Here is a 17521-nt window from a genome sequence, read left to right as displayed (position 1 = left end):
TATATTTACCAAAAATTTCGGTCTGTCTAATCGATGGTATACTTTTTGCATACTAATTTCTTATATCATGATATATAATTGACTGAAAATAATTAATAAGATTGTAGGGAGATGAGATCGCGGTCAACAATGAACAACATTCTTGAAGTCCTTGAGTCACTTGTTGAATATCACCGCATTTCAACCACCACAAAGTGATAAAGATCGGGTTTTGTGGAGGTCGATGGTCGCCAATGTCCTGAAAGGGTAAGGTACGAGGTAGAAAGAAGAAGTAGTATGAACGTTTATTTATTGGCGAGAATGCTTATTTTTGTTTGTTTGTTTTTTTTTTCATTTCATGTTATAGTTTTGAAACGTTTCATTTTCGTGAAAATGTTTACGGGTCTGGTTTTTGTAGTTAAGGTGTTGTACCGTTTTTAAATTTTGTGCAAAAACTCGCAAAATGGAACTGACATATTTTAAAGGTGTAAGTTTCTTCCTAATTATTTTCTTATCTTAATCAAGGCCTTTAAATTTTGTAACACGAGTTGTCAGTTCGGTTGGCAAGTTAGCTCAGTTGGTAGAAGTGCCATGTCTTGCGCTATTATGACGCAATGCCCTGGCTCGAATACTGTCTGTCCGAAACTAAAGTACTACCGTACGCTATGCGTACAGACTTTGAAGGACAAACGTTAAATTTTAAGCAGTTGTACGTTTGACAGAGCTGCATTGTGAAGGACTAAAATAATTTTTTGTTACAAGACTACGGCTTAAGTGCACCGAGAAAAATAAATAGAGGATTTACACACCTTTGTTGAATGCATGTTCTAAACAGAAAAACTCTGTAGGTGGCAATGGAAGAAACATTTATAAATAGTAAGACTGGTCAAAATGTTGTGTAGGAGTGTGTTTTGGTTTTATGACAGTCTGTCTAGACGAAACTTTCTTTTAAGTTAAAATTTTTATTCTTTATTTATTTATTTAGAAGACTTCGTAAGAATTAATTGCAGAATGATTTTATTGAAACAAAATTTCAGGTAATCGTTAAATTTTTAAAATATTATTTAAAATTTGAAATTAATTTTAAAATAAAGTTTCAGGTTATAGTCATAAATTCTCTGATTTAGAATGATCTGGAAATCATTTCTTATCTTCGCCACCTCTGATCAACAACTAGTTTCCGGGATGATCATTTCTTTTGTATTATTGAAATGGTTGCTGTAATCTTCCGCCACTTGCCTGTAGATATTCAGAAGATTGTCATCCGAAGTGTCATAGTTCAACCCATATTTCTGTTTGACTTCGTTCAAATATCCTTGTAAAAATTTAGCTGTATCATCAGTGCTGCCTGTTAATGAATTGGATGAATTATTTAAAAAATCGTTCAAGGTATTTAGTTGATTAGGATGCTATTAATATTTAAAATGTGTGTTAAGTTCTTTGAGATGAGCTTTTCAGATTTATTTTTTAAAATGTTACACGTGATAGAATTAGTGCTTGTACAGTACACGTTGTAAAGTCTTAGACAATGCTTTACATATGCAAATTCAAAAATATTTTCAAATTGATGGCCTAACATAACGACACAATCAATTCAATAGAAGGTATAAAATTAAAAAATTTAAAAACCAAATACCACTGTGTTCAGGCCATTTATATGCAGCAGAATATGTTTCATACATGTTGAAGAGATCCTGAAAATCCTCATCTTTTGGAAAATCAGTTGTAATTTTTGTATCCTGAAAATCCTCATCTTTTGGAAAATCAGTTGTAATTTTCAAACGCTGGAAAAAGTCGTTCATCGCAAATTTAAATCTTTCAAAATTAGAAGCAGAGCAACCTGTTCATTTTGTTGAATTTTATAATCAGATAGATAATTCATTTAATTTGGCATTGATTCCAGTAGAATTCTTTTTTTTTATTGTATTTTAAATCATTTAATATCTCTGTTTTCGAGTCCGCTGTTTGCCAGTCAAAAAAATTATTTTTCGAAAAATCAGTGAGCAAGATATTATGGTTGTAACATGAAAATTACATGAAATTCAGACTATTAAAAATATTAAATAAATTTATTATAGAATAAAAAATTTTTTATCGTATGAAACAAAATTAAAACGCGCAACTGACAAGAATATAAATAAGGAATAGCTCTGATTGAATTATTCAAAAACATCACCGAACATCAGCAAATAAAAGCAGAAAAATATATTTCCATTTCTTACCAGAAGACTGTGCGGGCACCATCGCCATCTTCAGCGCAACCACCATGGCCACAAACATCAGCTTCATCATCATCTTCTCAGATATCTCACAAAGATATTCACTGTTGTTGTTGTTGTTGTTGTAGTAGTAGTAGGAATGTCTTGCTAGACAATTTCGGATGTAATTTATCGCTATTCGCTGGCGCTTATATAGAAAATTATCTCATCACAACTTCATATACTCACACGTACATACTACATACATATTTTACATTGCAAATGTACGAAGTAATAGCTAAATATAAATTACTGAGTGAATAGTATTTCAGTAAGAAATAATATAAATCTGCATTGATTCGTTAATGATTGAAAAAATCAAACATTTATTTGATGAAATGATTAGCGAAAATAAATAAATGCAATATAATTTTCTTCGACAATGAAAAAGGAGATATTTTTAAAAATAATTTTTTTAAATAAGAACTAACTGCCACAAATATTATTCTCTTAATGTTTTTTCATCATGATCATTCTCAACCTTATTGCCATAGTCACTGGAAACTAGTCAACTGTCGAAATTTTCAGGCCCTTTTTAATTTGTCGCCAAGTTCATCATCAACTTATTCACCATCTTAATGATCACGATTAACGTCATCATCGTCATTGATATCACCTTCGTTATCGTTATCACATTCATTATCAATCTCATTTTATCATCATCGTCTTTCTCATCGTTATTATCGACAACTTTATCATCATCATCTTCATCATCTTCATCCGTTTTTCATTTTTAAGCATTTTTCTCATTAAATTTTGAAAAATTATACTTGGTATCTTAATAACTAAAGAAAGAGTAAGTAAAATGTAAGCAGAATGGATTGCTTGGGTCAATAAACGATTGAGAAAATCAAATTGATTGACGAATTGACGAGCGAATTATAGAATGTAAAATATCTTTCGTTCAGATGAATGATAAATTGTTGTTGCAAAAACAAAAAAACAATTTTTTTATTCATCGTTTTATCCACCATTTTCTTCATCAACTTCATTGCCATGGTAAGGTCTCACGGCAACCTTCGAAGCAGGTGCCCATGAGAGATTGATTTTAACCTTTAACAATCTAACTGATCGCTTCATTTTGCTATCGGAAATTTCAATCTATAGAATTAGTTATAGAAGTACAACAAAACAGAGTGCATGGTCATCAGTAAACGCAAGACCGCCCCGATCTTTTCCATAATCGTGAGAGCCAAGAAACTAACCAAACTTGCGAGGGTGTATCCAAAATAAGGTTGGTGGCAAACTATTTTGGCTTTTAACGTTGATTGTCTGTCAATTTTCTCTTAAAACAAAGTTTTTCTGCGTAAAAACTAATGTTTACCTGAGTTTTATTAAAAATACTGCTCACAACGTTTTCATATCGTTTTTTGCTACCAATATTTGACTATACTGATAAATCCTGCTCTAAAAAGAAACATGTTTTTAAATTTTGGACTATTATAAATACGGTTCAACTTTGTCGATTATGCCCAAACCATAGTGATCCATAGCTATTTCAACTGTAGACTCATTAACATGTAACCAAGGCGTACATTTTTCAATCTCATTTTACCCAAACATTTCAGTCATAACCTCAAAATTTGCAAACTTATTCACTGTGCCAATCAATAGCCACCGATTTAAAACTTCTTGAGCAGCTGACAATTTTTCAACCACGCCTTAAAATTGAATTCGTCTACTTTCACAGTCATTTACTACCACCCCAATAAATAATTCAACACACACGATTAACACATTACACGCATTGGTGGCTGCTATTTTTTTTTGCTTTCGAACTCAGTTACTACAACATTAAGACCATGCTTCTTAACCATTACATCACCTCGTTATATACAAGATGTATTGATTTTTTTTAACATTAATTTGTTATACACGTCGGAACTGGTTCATTATCAATTGATAACCAAAGCATTTAACATGTAATCATAATTTTGAATGACACGGCATGGAATGCGTTTGCTAATTGGTTATTCAATTGAATTAATTTTTTGAAATAATATACTTCAGCACAATTGTCAAGGCCGTTCAGAGATCAACCAATCACAATCACTGTTAAATAAAACCATTATTTGAAATCGATTACGTGACGAATTAGAACAGAGGGTGCCTGAAATCCAGTGCGATGGATTTGCCCAGATATCATTTCTTCTGTTCTAATATCTTTGGTATTCTTCTGGTGTCATTGTTCTCTTCAAAATTTATTTTTAATTGTGGTTAAATATTCATTAATAAAGGTAGAATAAAATTAGATAGCAAATAAAAAACTTTTAAATACTATTATTCCTATTTTTCAAAAAATAAACAAAAAAAAACAATGTAAAAATCAAATAAAAAAAAATCCTTTACTAACTTTTCAAAGACTCTAAGGAGAGACATGCAATTTATAGGAGATAAATCTTTTTTTTGAAATCTCAAATGAATGAAGTGTTCCTTACAGCGCACGGCACGAAACGAAACATAAGGAAGAAAAACTAGAAAAATAAGTCGAAAAAGTCGAAAAAAGCCTTGTTTGAGCGGAGAACAAATGCATTTTATTAGTCTTTATTTTGTAAAAGTTTTATTTTTTTTCGGTTGAGATCAAGAAATTTTTTCTTGGTTTCAAAAAATTTAAATTTTTTTCGCATTATTCACAATGTTACAGGTAAATGTTTTGTTGTTGTTGTTGTTGTTGTTTTCTTGTCGGCGTTTCTTGTTTTTGTTGCTCGTGACGTCATTCCTTGTTGAAGTGAAGATATTAATAACAACAACATCCCAAGCAATTTAAAATAAGTAGTTATATACATTAAACAACAACAATGATGACTAGAGTAACGACAATGGTTTGATTGTTTGATTTTTTCTCTTAACGACACACACACACATACAGAGAGAGAGAGAGAGAGAGAGAGAGAGTGATAGAGAGAGAGAGAGAGAGAGAGAGAGAGAGAGAGGAGAGAGAGAGAAACATAGATATGAGAGAGAAAGCAAGAGACATACATACATATATACAATTTTTTAATTTTGGCTATTAAAATTATACTAATAATAATTTGGAAAGATACAAATCTTTCCAAAATATCAAAAAAAACTTTTCATATCAATTATTAAAATGATATTTGAGTTTTCTTTTTTCACCATAAGTGGACTGCAGAATAGTTTCAAGAATTAAGATGATGGTTTGTTTATTCCTTGAAGAAACTGATTGATGCGCTTGTACGTGTGCATGTTGACTAATTCAAAATTATTTTGTTGTGTTTGCATGCTTGCTGTTTGTTGTACGTTTGTATGTTTGTTGTTTGTATGTGTGTTGTATGTTTGTTGTTTGTATGTGTGTTGTATGTTTGTTGCTTTTATGTTGTCTGTATGTTTGTTGCTTGTTTATTGTTTTTGCCGCTAATTTATTGTGTATATCTCTTTCACGAGAGCAACAACAACTTGATATATCATGGTATATCTTGATACATCCTGCCGCTAATTTACTGTGTATATCTCTTTCACGAGAATAACTTTAAATATACATTTATAGACAACAAACAATACATGATGGTTATTATGGTAAACCACTTGTGACGATCTAAAATATAATGATCCCCATAAAACGTTGTTTTCCAACGATGATCCAACTAAATAAGTTTGATGAAACATAAGTAATAAGTATGACGTAATCTACACATCACGTGGTGATAATATTAATGTAGCGCTTTATTTAGAGAGCCAGAGTTAGAAAATCCACCAAATACGAGGATTTTTCCACCAAGGATTTTTCTTAAACATGGTCTTTGGCGAAACACTTTGAAGCTTGCAATCAAACACTTGCATTCCTATGTCACATGAAATTTTTTGTCAGCCCCACTTTTTGAAAGATATTGATTTTTTGGTGGTAATATAACTGCAAAGAATAACTTTATCGACCTGGCATAACTTTATAGCATAAAATATTTAATATTTTAACATAACATTAATGTTGTTGTTGATGATGTTGTTGTTGATGTTGTTGTTGTTGATGTTGTTTTTAATGTTTCTATGGTTAACGTTGTTGTTTATGATGTTGTTGTTGATGTTGTTGTTGTTGATGTTGTTTTTAATGTTTCTATGGTTGATGTTGTTGTTGATGATGTTGTTGTTGATGTTGTTGTTGTTGATGTTGTTTTTAATGTTTCTATGGTTGATGTTGTTGTTGATGATGTTGTTGTTGTTTTTGTTGATGATGTTGTTGATTTTGTTGTTGTTGTTGTTGTTGTTGTCGTCGTCGTCGTAGGGTCTTAATTTATTTAAAGACATTGTAGGAGGTGACGCTAACGCCTTGTTCACTTTTTTTGCGCCACTAGTGGTCAATAAACATGCAATTAATGTTAAGGCTGCCGTTGTTGACGATGTCGTTGCCGTTGTCGCTGATGAAGTAGCTGCAAAAGTAGTAGTAGTAGTAGTTGATGTTATAGTAGTTGTAGTAGTAGTAGTATTAGTAGTAGTAGTTGTTGTTGTTGTTGTAGTTACTGTTGTTGTTGTTTTATTGTTGTTGCCAATAAACATGCAATTAATGTTAATGTTGTTGTTGGTGATATCGCTGTTGCTGATACAGTAGTAGTAGTATTATTATTCGTAGTAGTAGTAGTAGTAGTAGTAATGGTAATATTCGTAGTAGTAGTAATAGTAGTAGTAGTTGTTGTTGTTGTTGTTGTAGTAGTAGTTGTAGCAGCAGCAGCAGTAGTAGTTGTTGTCATTGTTCTCGTTTTGTCCTTTTTCCACATAATCGCTCTTTATCGTTCGATTTCTTAGCTGTCGCTAATTTTTGCTTTAGTATATCTTGTTCTGCATCTGTTGTTGTTCTTATTATTATTATTATAGTTGGTTAGTATTTTTATTGCTATTATTGTAGTAATTATTATTATTACTAGAAGTAGCGGTAGTAGTAGGGGTGGCGGCAGTAGCAGTGCCAGCCAGCCGCACTATCTTTTATTCGGAAGTTTTATTAATTTTCTCCGCGCTAGTATTATTACTATTCGACGAAGTATTTCTATCAATGTTGCTTTTTTTAATATCGTTATATGGATCGCCTAAACTCGTTTTAAACTTCTCATTTTCACCATCACCTTTGCCATAGTCTTCGTTTATAACGCCCCCATCATCTTCATAGTCATCGGCCTCATCATTTTCACCATCTACATCAACAGTAGCGGGTTCAATCTCAGGCTTGGGCAACCCTTGCGTCATATTTTTATCCATCTTACTCCCAAATACAAAATCGCTGGCCATTGGAGCGTGCAGCAGCATGGAGCCAGTGATCACGAGGGTGGTTAGGGTGAAGACCACTAGGAGCGTCCTGTCGACCACAAGCGACACCTTCTGCCAATCTTTTTTGAAAATTTCTTTTTTCTGCAGCGTTTTGACGGTGACTTTGTGGGCCTGGATTGATGAACGGAGGAGGGATAGTGTTTGGAGGATGTGGTTCCAATCTTTCCTAGTGACTTTCATCGTCTGCTTTTGTTTTTGTTGCTTGCGTTGCTGTTGACGTTTTGTATGTTGCTCGTGGAAATATTGCTGCTGCTGCTGATGATGATGTAGATGATGGCGTTGATGATGGTGATAACCGCAAGACCAATTTTCTTGATCTTTGGTTAAACGTTTCCGGGAAACATTTTTTGAATCCTTGCGTGCGTACATGTTATTTGAACGTTGTTCATCATCATCACCACCACCATCATCATCTACAACGACAAAGACATCACCATCATCACCAACGACAGCATCATCATCTTCTTCGTCGTCGTCGTCATCATCACCGTTGAATAAACATCTGTAGTTTATAGTCTTATTTAAGCAGCTGTTTGTAAGCTTGTCGATTGAAATAGTGTTGATGCTGTTGTTGTTGTTGGTGTTGTGGCTGAAGCTGTTAATGTTTCGATTGTAGTCTGTTTGAATGTACGGCTTAATTTTTGTGAACGATGTTGTGGCCGATGTCGCAGCCGCACTAGCTTTCGCGAACGTTTTGTATACAAAGGATTTAGTAGTTGTAGTAGTTGTCGTAGTTGTCGTAGTTGTCGTAGTTGTCGTTGTTGTTAATGTAGTTGTTGTTAACGTCATAACTGAAGTTGTTGTTGTTGATGTTGTTAATTTTGTAGTTGAAGTTGCAGCTGTCCTGGGCATAGATGTTCTTATAGGCATAACATTACTGCTGCAGTTTGTAGTTGTATAAACAAAAACTCTACTGATATTTTCACCACTATTATTGACGTCATCAACTTTCTTAAAGTTATTTTTGTTATTATTGTTATTTTTGATTTCACCGGTCGTAAAATCGAATCTGTCGCGATTATTGTACACGCTGTTGGTGTCATTCATGACGTCGCCAAATGAATTATCTTCGGATAAATCATTTTCTATGTAAATACGTTTGTCACCATCGCAATTCACACTGTTACTATCACAAATGTTATCATTGTTGTTAAAAGTTTGCCCGCAAAATGCTGAATTTTTTGTAGCAATGTCATCAAAGTTTTCTTCAACCAATGAGAAGTTAGTATTTGAACGTTTTTTACAACTAAAACTACTAATTTTGTTACTGCTATCCTGTTTGTTACTACCTTTATTACTACTACCTCTGTCGCTAGTATTTTTACTACTGCAGCCACTTTTGTCTGGCTGTTGTATGTGGTTTGGTTGAGGCGTATGTGAAGATGTGAAGTGTTTTATAGATGTTGCTTGGCGGAATTTGGAAGCTGTAGTAGTGGCTGTTGTTGTTGTTGTTGTATTTGCGTTGTTGTTGCTGCTGCTTTGTATGTAGTTGCCGGTAGTAGTAGAGTCGTTGAAGTTGCGACAGCAATCACAACAGCCACAACAGGTATGTTGGCAAATCGTTTTGAGTTTGTTTCTTTTATTGCCGTTGTTTTTGTTGTTGTATTTGTTGTTGTTGTTGATGTTTGTTTTCTTTGAACTTATTTTTGACGACGAGAATTTTAAAATCTTTTTGCAAGGGTAGCAACAACATAATTCATTATCTTCATTATCATCTTCTTCTTCATCATCCTCATCATCATCACCATCATCATTTTCATTGCCGTCAAAACCGCGCAAAACCTTCCTGCTACTTTTACCCCATTTTCTCCTACTCACATTGCGACTATCAACATCACCACATTCGCCACCATCATCATCACAACCATCCTCAAAATTGTCATCAGTATCGGGACCGCGGCAACACTTGGAGAGGTTCATGCAGAGAATGGGTGCCAGAATTTGGAAGCAGAGGACCTTGAGATACTTGGGGACGGGGTACCCCTCGTAGCCGACATGGTGGATGTTCAAGGTAAAGGCTGTCATGGCCGTTGCCATTGAAACAATCACGATCGTTATTCCATAGTATAGACCTGCGATTTTGTAGTTTATGTGTGTGTGCATGTGTGTGTGTGTATATATTATTATTATTATTAAAATATTTAATTAAGCGCTAATTAAAATCAAAAAGTTCTCAAAAGCATTATCTATATTAAATTAACTATAAGAGTACGGTATAAGATGGCGGTTACAAATAAACAATTCAGTATCGAAATCAAAGTGTAAACAAAAAGATTTTCAAGTTTTTTTAAAAATCGTCCAGTTTCAAATCCTTAGATTTGAAAGATCTTGCCAAACTATTCCAAACATCCGGTCCTGAAACAGCCAATTTTTTTGATGCGATGTGTAAATTGATGCCCGGGACAACCAGCAAAATGTTATCATCTGATCTAAGTTTCATGCCACTCGTCATTACAGATTCTTTTTCTATTTTGTTAATAAGTAACTTGGTAATAGGCCATGTAACGCTTTATACATTATTAGACTTATTTTGTAAGTAATTCTTTTTTTATAGTAAGCCAATGAAGACTTTCCAAAATTGGAGTTACATGATTATACATGAAACAACCTACAATCAACTTGGCCGCTCTATTCTGAATAGACTGAAAAGTAGAAACATGTTTATCAGGCAACCCATAAAAGAAGCCGTTGCAATAATCTAATCTCGAAAGAACTAGTGCATTTGCCAACGTCTGAATGGCAGATTTCTTCAAAGAATTACGAACCTTATATAACTCTTTGATCTGAAAAGAACATGCTTTTGTCAGCATTTTTATATGATCAGGCATTGATAATCTGGAATCCAGTGAACCACCCAAATTAGTTACTTTATCGCAAAAACTAATTTTGACGTCATCGATTTCCACTGAATCGATATTAAGTTTTTTAACTGCTGCAATGTCCTGATGGAGAGAAATTTTGTTTTGGGAAAAATGGGTTTACTTCAAGACCATTGTTAGACATCCACAATTCAATATTTTTGAGACACTTGACGAGTCCAATTATTTCACATTGTAGTAACTCTGCCTTATTGCTAACTAATATTTGGATATCATCTGTATAAGCATGATACCTAAAACCGAACTTCTCAACCACCTTCCAAACCCCGGCATACATGTGTGTATGTGTGTGTGTCTTTCTGTCTTTCTATAAATGTTTATTGGTGTATGTTTGTGTTTGTATGCGTTTGAATGTGTGTTTGTATACAACATGTCTATGTATGCATGTTTGCGTACGTGTATACGCCGTTTGTATGTATGTGTGTGTGTGTGTGTGTGTGTGTGTGTGTGTGTGTGTGTGTGTGTGTGTGTGTGTGTGTGTGTTAGCTGTTAGCGTCTGTTGGCAGGTGCGTTACGTAAATGTTTCAAACCGTAAGACGTTGAGGGCAAGAATGATAGAACTCACAAATAAATAACTTTAAAAATATATATAATTACGAAATACAATATAATAAAAGTTAATTTGCACTATTCATTTATTTGTCTAAATATATATTTACTCTCTCTCTCTCTCTCTCTCTATATATATATATATATATTTATTTATTTATTTATTTATTTATATTCATTATATTATAATATATTTATTTATTTTATATATATATATATATATATATATATATATGTATTTATGCATGCATGTATTTATATACGTTTCGTACATAAACGTACAAGTAGATGTGCACTGCGTTGCCAATACTGGCAGTGAGGTGCACTGCACATCCAACACAATTGCTGGAGCATTGCTTGACGAGATTTAACAGATGGAAAGTTGCTGGAAGAAAGAAGGAAAGAAAAGGAGAAATGAAAAAAATGAAGAAAAAAGAAAAAAATCCTGAAAAAAATCCTGAAAAATTTTTCAGCTACACGTTGTTTTTTTTAATCATTTCACAGCGTGTCTAACTAAAAACTCTTATTAAAATAATTGTGTTACTACAACTACCACTACTACTACCACTACTACTGCAGCTACTATTATTACTATAACTTCCACTATTATTACTACTACTACTACTAATGCTACTACTACTGCTGCTATATTATTAAAACTAAATTTTTGGAAGTATTATTTAATAAATTTTTAATATTAAAGTAATTATTAAAAACTTCAGTATAATTAACATTACTACTGGCCACTACTGCACTGTCCAGTATCATCACAGTATAATAAGCAGTGTAACTGATAGTATCGTATCGTTACATATCGAATCGTATCGAATCGCGAAATTTTTGCAGCGCCTCTCATGTGCTTTCTGACTGCAGACGCCTCACTTCACATTTGTCGCTATGGGAGGTCGAATGCACGACTCATTCTTCAGACGTCTTTTGAAATCACCTCGAAATAATTAAACTAATGATTATACTGCTACTACTATCACTACCACTACACATCACCATCATCACCATCAACACCATCATCATCACCACCATCACCATCAACACCATCATCATCACCACCATCATCATCATCACGTAACTAACCGACAAGCGGTAGGACGTCAGAAGTGGGAGGCATGTTTTCAGCCACCAGCATCAAAAAAACTGTCATCGATAATAAAGTCGTTATTCCCATGGTCACCTTAACAATGATGATGATGATGATGATGATGATGATGATGATGATGATGATGATGATGATGATGATGATGACGACAACGACAATGATGATGACAAAAATGATGATGACGACGACAACGATGAGGAATGTGATGATGACGATGATGACAAAATTGAAGATGATGATAATGATGATGATGATTTATCAACTAATTATAAACACATTTATTATATATAATTATAAATATATTTATTAATAGCAACTACTACTACTACTAATAATAATAATAAATAATAATAATAATTATAATAAATAATTATCATTCGTCACTTTTTCCCCAGAGTCAGAGGGTATGTAAAATCCCAACAAAGCCACCAATGTGATGATGAGACACGGAAGGATCATGTTGAAAACGTAGAAAAGAGGTTTTCTACGAATCTGACATGTTTTGTATACATACAAACATGCACGCATACATATATACATACATACAAACATGCATACATACATACAAACAAACATACATACGTACGTACATGCATACATACATACATGCATACAAACATACATACATCCGATTGAATGCCGACGTTAGTCCACTAGATACTTGATGTTTAAAGGTTCAGTGTCATTCATCATGTTTTGGTTTTAACATACGTACGAGTACGAGCCTCTCTTTCTCTCTCTCTCTCTCTCTCTCTCTCTCTCTCTCTATTTCTCTCTCTCTCTTTCATTCTATCTATCTATCTCTTACTTTTTCTATCTTCATCATATGATTACCTTTCCGATTATCTTATTCTCATTTGTTTCTATTTTTCTACCTTTTTCTCTCACAGCTCATTTCATTCCAATCAATTTTCCAGTCCCAAAGACTGCAACTTCTCTCCAGCTCTACCTGACCCGGCCTTGACCCGGCCTTAAATGACCCTGACCCCAACCTGAATGGTGTAATTGATGTGGCTGTAGGGCTCCTCACAGCACGAATAGAAGGTCACCTCTCGCCTCACGTGCAGCTTCACTAGCGTCCACTCGCTGTTCGGTATGTAGTTCGAAACGTCGCCGCTGTCGTCCACCTGAAAGATGATGGTGATGATGATGAGGATGATGATGATGAAGAAGATGAAGAGAATGATGATGAGGATGATGATGGTGGTAGAGATTATCTGACGTCGGGTGACGATGATGAATTATAAAGATGTCTATCTAACAAACATCTGAAAATGATGATTACATTTGTGGAGGTAGTTATGTTAAATGATGATGACGATGAGGATCAGAATGAATGGTGATTGATCCTGTAAATGGCGAGGACGATGATGAAGAAGATGAACAAAAAGGATGATGATTAGAATGATGAAAATGATAATAATAATAATAGTGTTAAAGAAAAATAGGCGAGAAATCGTTTCCCAAAAAGGAGTGGCAACAAATGAATATTTAAACCTAACACTCTCGGGATTGACAATTAAAAATCCTTCGCCAGCGAAGAGTAGCAGCCAGCAACTGGCACGTGACAGAAATTTCTCATCACGTGACAACAACAAAAATGGCGTCATCACGGTCGCGAAATATTTTCAAAAAGCACGTCTCAAACGAATGAATGCGTTAAAAATTTTAAATTATGGAAATAAATTAAAGAAAGAAGCAAGAGTAATAGAAGTAAAAATAAATTTTAAAATAAGCAACTGGTTGAAATGACGGTTAAGAACCTATTAAAATACGCTGTGTGCGTGCGTGGGTGTGTGTGTGCGTGCGTGGGTGTGTGTGTGCGTGCGTGGGTGTGTGTGTGCGTGCGTGGGTGTGTGTGTGTGTGTGTGCGTGCGTGAGTGTGTGTGCGTGTGCGTGTGTGTGCGTGTGCGTGTGTGTGCGTGTGCGTGTGTGTGTGTGTGTGTGTGTGTGTGTGTGGTGTGAATTTACCAGAAGCAGATTCAGTTGGTAGGTGTCATAGGTCCAGGAGGAGAAGAGCATGGTGCAGTTCTGTTCGTCGAATGGGAAGTATTTGACGTCAACCGCACAGGAACTTTTGAAGATAACCATGGACAACCACGTGACGTTACCGTCTGACGTCACGATGACGTTCGTGCTGATGGAAGATTTGTAGGCCGATACGTCGGCACTGGTTGGTTAATTGTGTGGTTGAATTATTGAGTGATTAAATAGACGAAAAAAGAATGATTTAAATAAAAATTCGGCAAAAAAAATCAAAATATTTTAACAGTAAAATTTTAAATATTCAAAAAGATTTGCATCGGCCGGGAATCGAACCCGGGCCGCCCGCGTGGCAGGCGAGCATTCTACCACTGAACCACCGATGCTCACAAGGTTAACTTGCAACGTTACAGTGTTATATCGCGGAATTTTAAACTTATCCATACAAGTTACTACATTGTATGAATGAGTGTTTTCATTAAGAAATTAAGGCTACAATGTGTTATATACTATACTATACTATACTATACTATACTATACTATACTATAGACTATACTATACTTATACGGCATATATACATATGTTTGTAATATGATTATATATATTTACAAACTAATGTAATTAAGTTTATTATATAATTGCAGGCAAATCTGGATAAGAACGATATTCCATTTTTTATTAAAAGCCTCTAAACCATTTATTTCATTGCCTAAATTCTATAGCAGGGTATTTTATTGCATTATATTGTATGGTATGCATGGTTTTGTATGTATGCAAAAGTCTATAATTAGTGTAAATAAGTTAAAGGTTGACATGCTAAACTGAAGTATAAATGAATGAAACAACGAGAGTATATTGCAACTTGCTGCTGTATTCTTTAGTATCAACCACATATACTGATGTATCAACAGCAGATAATGAAGTATCAACAACAGATACTAAAGTATCAACAACAGATAATGAAGTGTCAACAAGAGATACTAAAGTATCAACAACAAATACTGAAATATCAACAACAGATACTGAAGTATCAACAACAAATACTGAAGTATCAACAGAAGATACTTCAGTATCAACAATAGATATTGAAGTATCAACAGATGATACTTCAGTATCAAAAATAGATATTGAAGTATCAACAATAGATACTGAAGTATCAACGTATCGGCAACAGATTTTTAAATGTCAACGAACTTGTTACAAAGGACAATATCTGGCCTCCAGACACTCTCAAACGGCAACCTTATGACTTTAATGCCTCCATAATCATCCGACGCCCACCTTAACTTTGCGTCAATCCAAGCCTGTGTTTGTGTTTTTGTGCGTGTGTGTGTGCGTGTGTGTGCGTGTGTGTGTCTGTGTGTCTATGCTTATGTCTGTCTATATAGTACACGCAACATTCAATCATTCATTCATTCATTCATTCATTCGTTCGTTCGTCCGTTCGTCCGTCCATTCGTCCGTTCGTTCGTTCGTTCATTCATTCATTCATTCATTCATTCAATCAATCCGACCTACCTGGTTCAGCCAACAATTCGTCGTTATAATTTGATTCTTTTCGTCCTGTGTGTAAGGTTCACGTTGTTTATTTGGTATTTCCAATTCTATACACGTTGTTTCTTTTATATTATTTATATTTATATTTATAATAATAATTATTATTATTATAAAAAATTATAGATATATTTCAAAGTGTTTATTATAAATTCATTATCTTCTCGATACTACTACTCCTACTTCTTCGACTACAACTACTACGACTATTATTGCTACTACGACTTTATAACCAAATTACCAAGCACAGACATGTACTATAAAGTACAGTACTACCACTACTACTGCTGCTGCTACTGCAGCTGCTGTTGCTGCTGCTTCAGAGCTTGGAACGTTGAAACTAAATTACCAAACACAGACATGTAATATCAATATAAAGTCCTACAGTACATACGAGCAGAAATTGCCTGCGTGTCTGTACCAAATGAGCTCAATTAATTCTTTTTAGGTTCTTATTTGGTGTAGCGTCAGATGACAAAAAATAAATAAGACAAATAAATACAAATGCATGCGTAAAATAAGCAATATAACTCAATTATGTTATTGTATGTGTGTGTCGGTGTATTTCTGCGTTTGTGTGAAAGTATGTGTTAGTGTGAGTGTTTACATTTATGTGTGTGTGTGTGTGTGTGTGATCTATTGATTTTTTATTTTCAGGTATATTTTGAGACGTTTGTAACAAAGACACAAAAAACGCAAAAATTTATATTTTACACAAAATCACAAATATACATATCAAATACTCACAGACACACACACACACAAACACACACAAACACACACAAGCGCGCGTACACGCACAAACAAAAATGCGTATGAATATTTGATATTTAGCAGGGGTGATGTTAGATTAACATGTCAAACAGCCTCCATATTTGCCTTCTTATACTTTTCCTCCGCCGCTTACATGGGTTCTACCGGGTTTCTAATTTGCATCTGGAATTAATCACACCATCTTACTGTTCGTTTGATTCTTTCTTTCTGTTGTATTGTTTCGAGATATATTTCCTCGGTGGTTAGTTGACGTTTTTTGTGCAGAAAATATTTTCTAGGTTATATTTTTCACAATTTCTAAGAAATAGTTTTAAACTTTAAAAAAATTTGACGAAACCTGAATTCATCCCAATTTATTTATTTCCTCAAAACTTCAACCAACTGTAAAACTAACAAAGGCGCAAAAATATCGAGGCGATTATTTTTTTTTTGCGATCAATCTTCGCCGGCGTCCCGCGAAACAAATCAGCTGACTCGACATCAATCTTCACCGGCGTCCCGCGAAACAAATCAGCTGACTCGACATGACCGAAACCGATACGATGAATAATTTTTACAGTTCGTAACATCACTGCTGCTGGTTTTCTAGGCAACCGATGACTGACGTCATCGATCAACGGAAACGTGCACCGGTGCTAAATTTAATTTAAAATCTCTCTTTTAATTTAAATTCACTCTCTCCCTTTTTCTATCTTCCTCTCTCTCTCTCTCTCTCTCTTTCTCTCTCCCTGGTTGTCTTTTAGAAGTAGGTGGTTATTTCACACTTTGAAAGATTTAGTTTTGCATTATTTATTTATTCATTCATTCGTTCGTTTTACTTCTTTCATTTTATTTTTTAACGAAATAATAATAGAAAAGGCAGTTTAGCCAGTAAATGCTAAATGGCAATAACGCAAGTATACTAACCACGTCAATTATTTGGGCAAGAGCCAATCCAAACGTGACATTCAGGGAGAGGGCGTGGCTTACTGAAGGTCGAACACGAAGGTCATAATTTTGCAGGAGGTCTCCGATCAGCTTGTACTCGTAACCTGACTCCGTGGCAAGTGCTGTTATCAAACATTGCTTCGAGTTACTTGACATTATAGATTATGACGTTTAAAATAACTCATGTTAAATATCCATTGTTGAGTTAGTAGCTTAGATGGTAGGCAAG

The 17521-nt window shown here is 34.3% G+C and overlaps 2 protein-coding genes across 2 annotated transcripts; both read right to left on the bottom strand.

The window, feature by feature from the left end:
* Positions 1-1145: 1145 nt before the first annotated feature.
* HELRODRAFT_179354 (hypothetical protein) lies at positions 1146-2274 on the bottom strand (the record flags this gene model as incomplete). The annotated part of the gene is made up of 3 exons (XM_009028188.1): positions 1146-1327; positions 1616-1819; positions 2202-2274. 3 exons carry the CDS (start codon positions 2272-2274, stop codon positions 1146-1148), a joined length of 459 nt encoding a protein of 152 aa, XP_009026436.1.
* Positions 2275-9422: 7148 nt separating this feature from the next.
* HELRODRAFT_86626 (hypothetical protein) lies at positions 9423-17448 on the bottom strand (the record flags this gene model as incomplete). Its single annotated transcript, XM_009028055.1, has 8 exons — positions 9423-9583; positions 12032-12128; positions 12438-12545; positions 13046-13180; positions 14025-14223; positions 15232-15341; positions 15556-15600; positions 17272-17448. Coding segments are annotated over 8 exons (1032 nt in total), but the record flags the coding sequence as incomplete, so codon positions are not given.
* Positions 17449-17521: the final 73 nt, after the last annotated feature.

This window comes from Helobdella robusta (assembly GCF_000326865.2).
Source record: "Helobdella robusta unplaced genomic scaffold HELROscaffold_53, whole genome shotgun sequence".
Classification (NCBI taxonomy): Eukaryota; Metazoa; Annelida; class Clitellata; order Rhynchobdellida; family Glossiphoniidae; genus Helobdella; species Helobdella robusta.
This window is presented reverse-complemented; position numbering and strand designations above follow the sequence as displayed.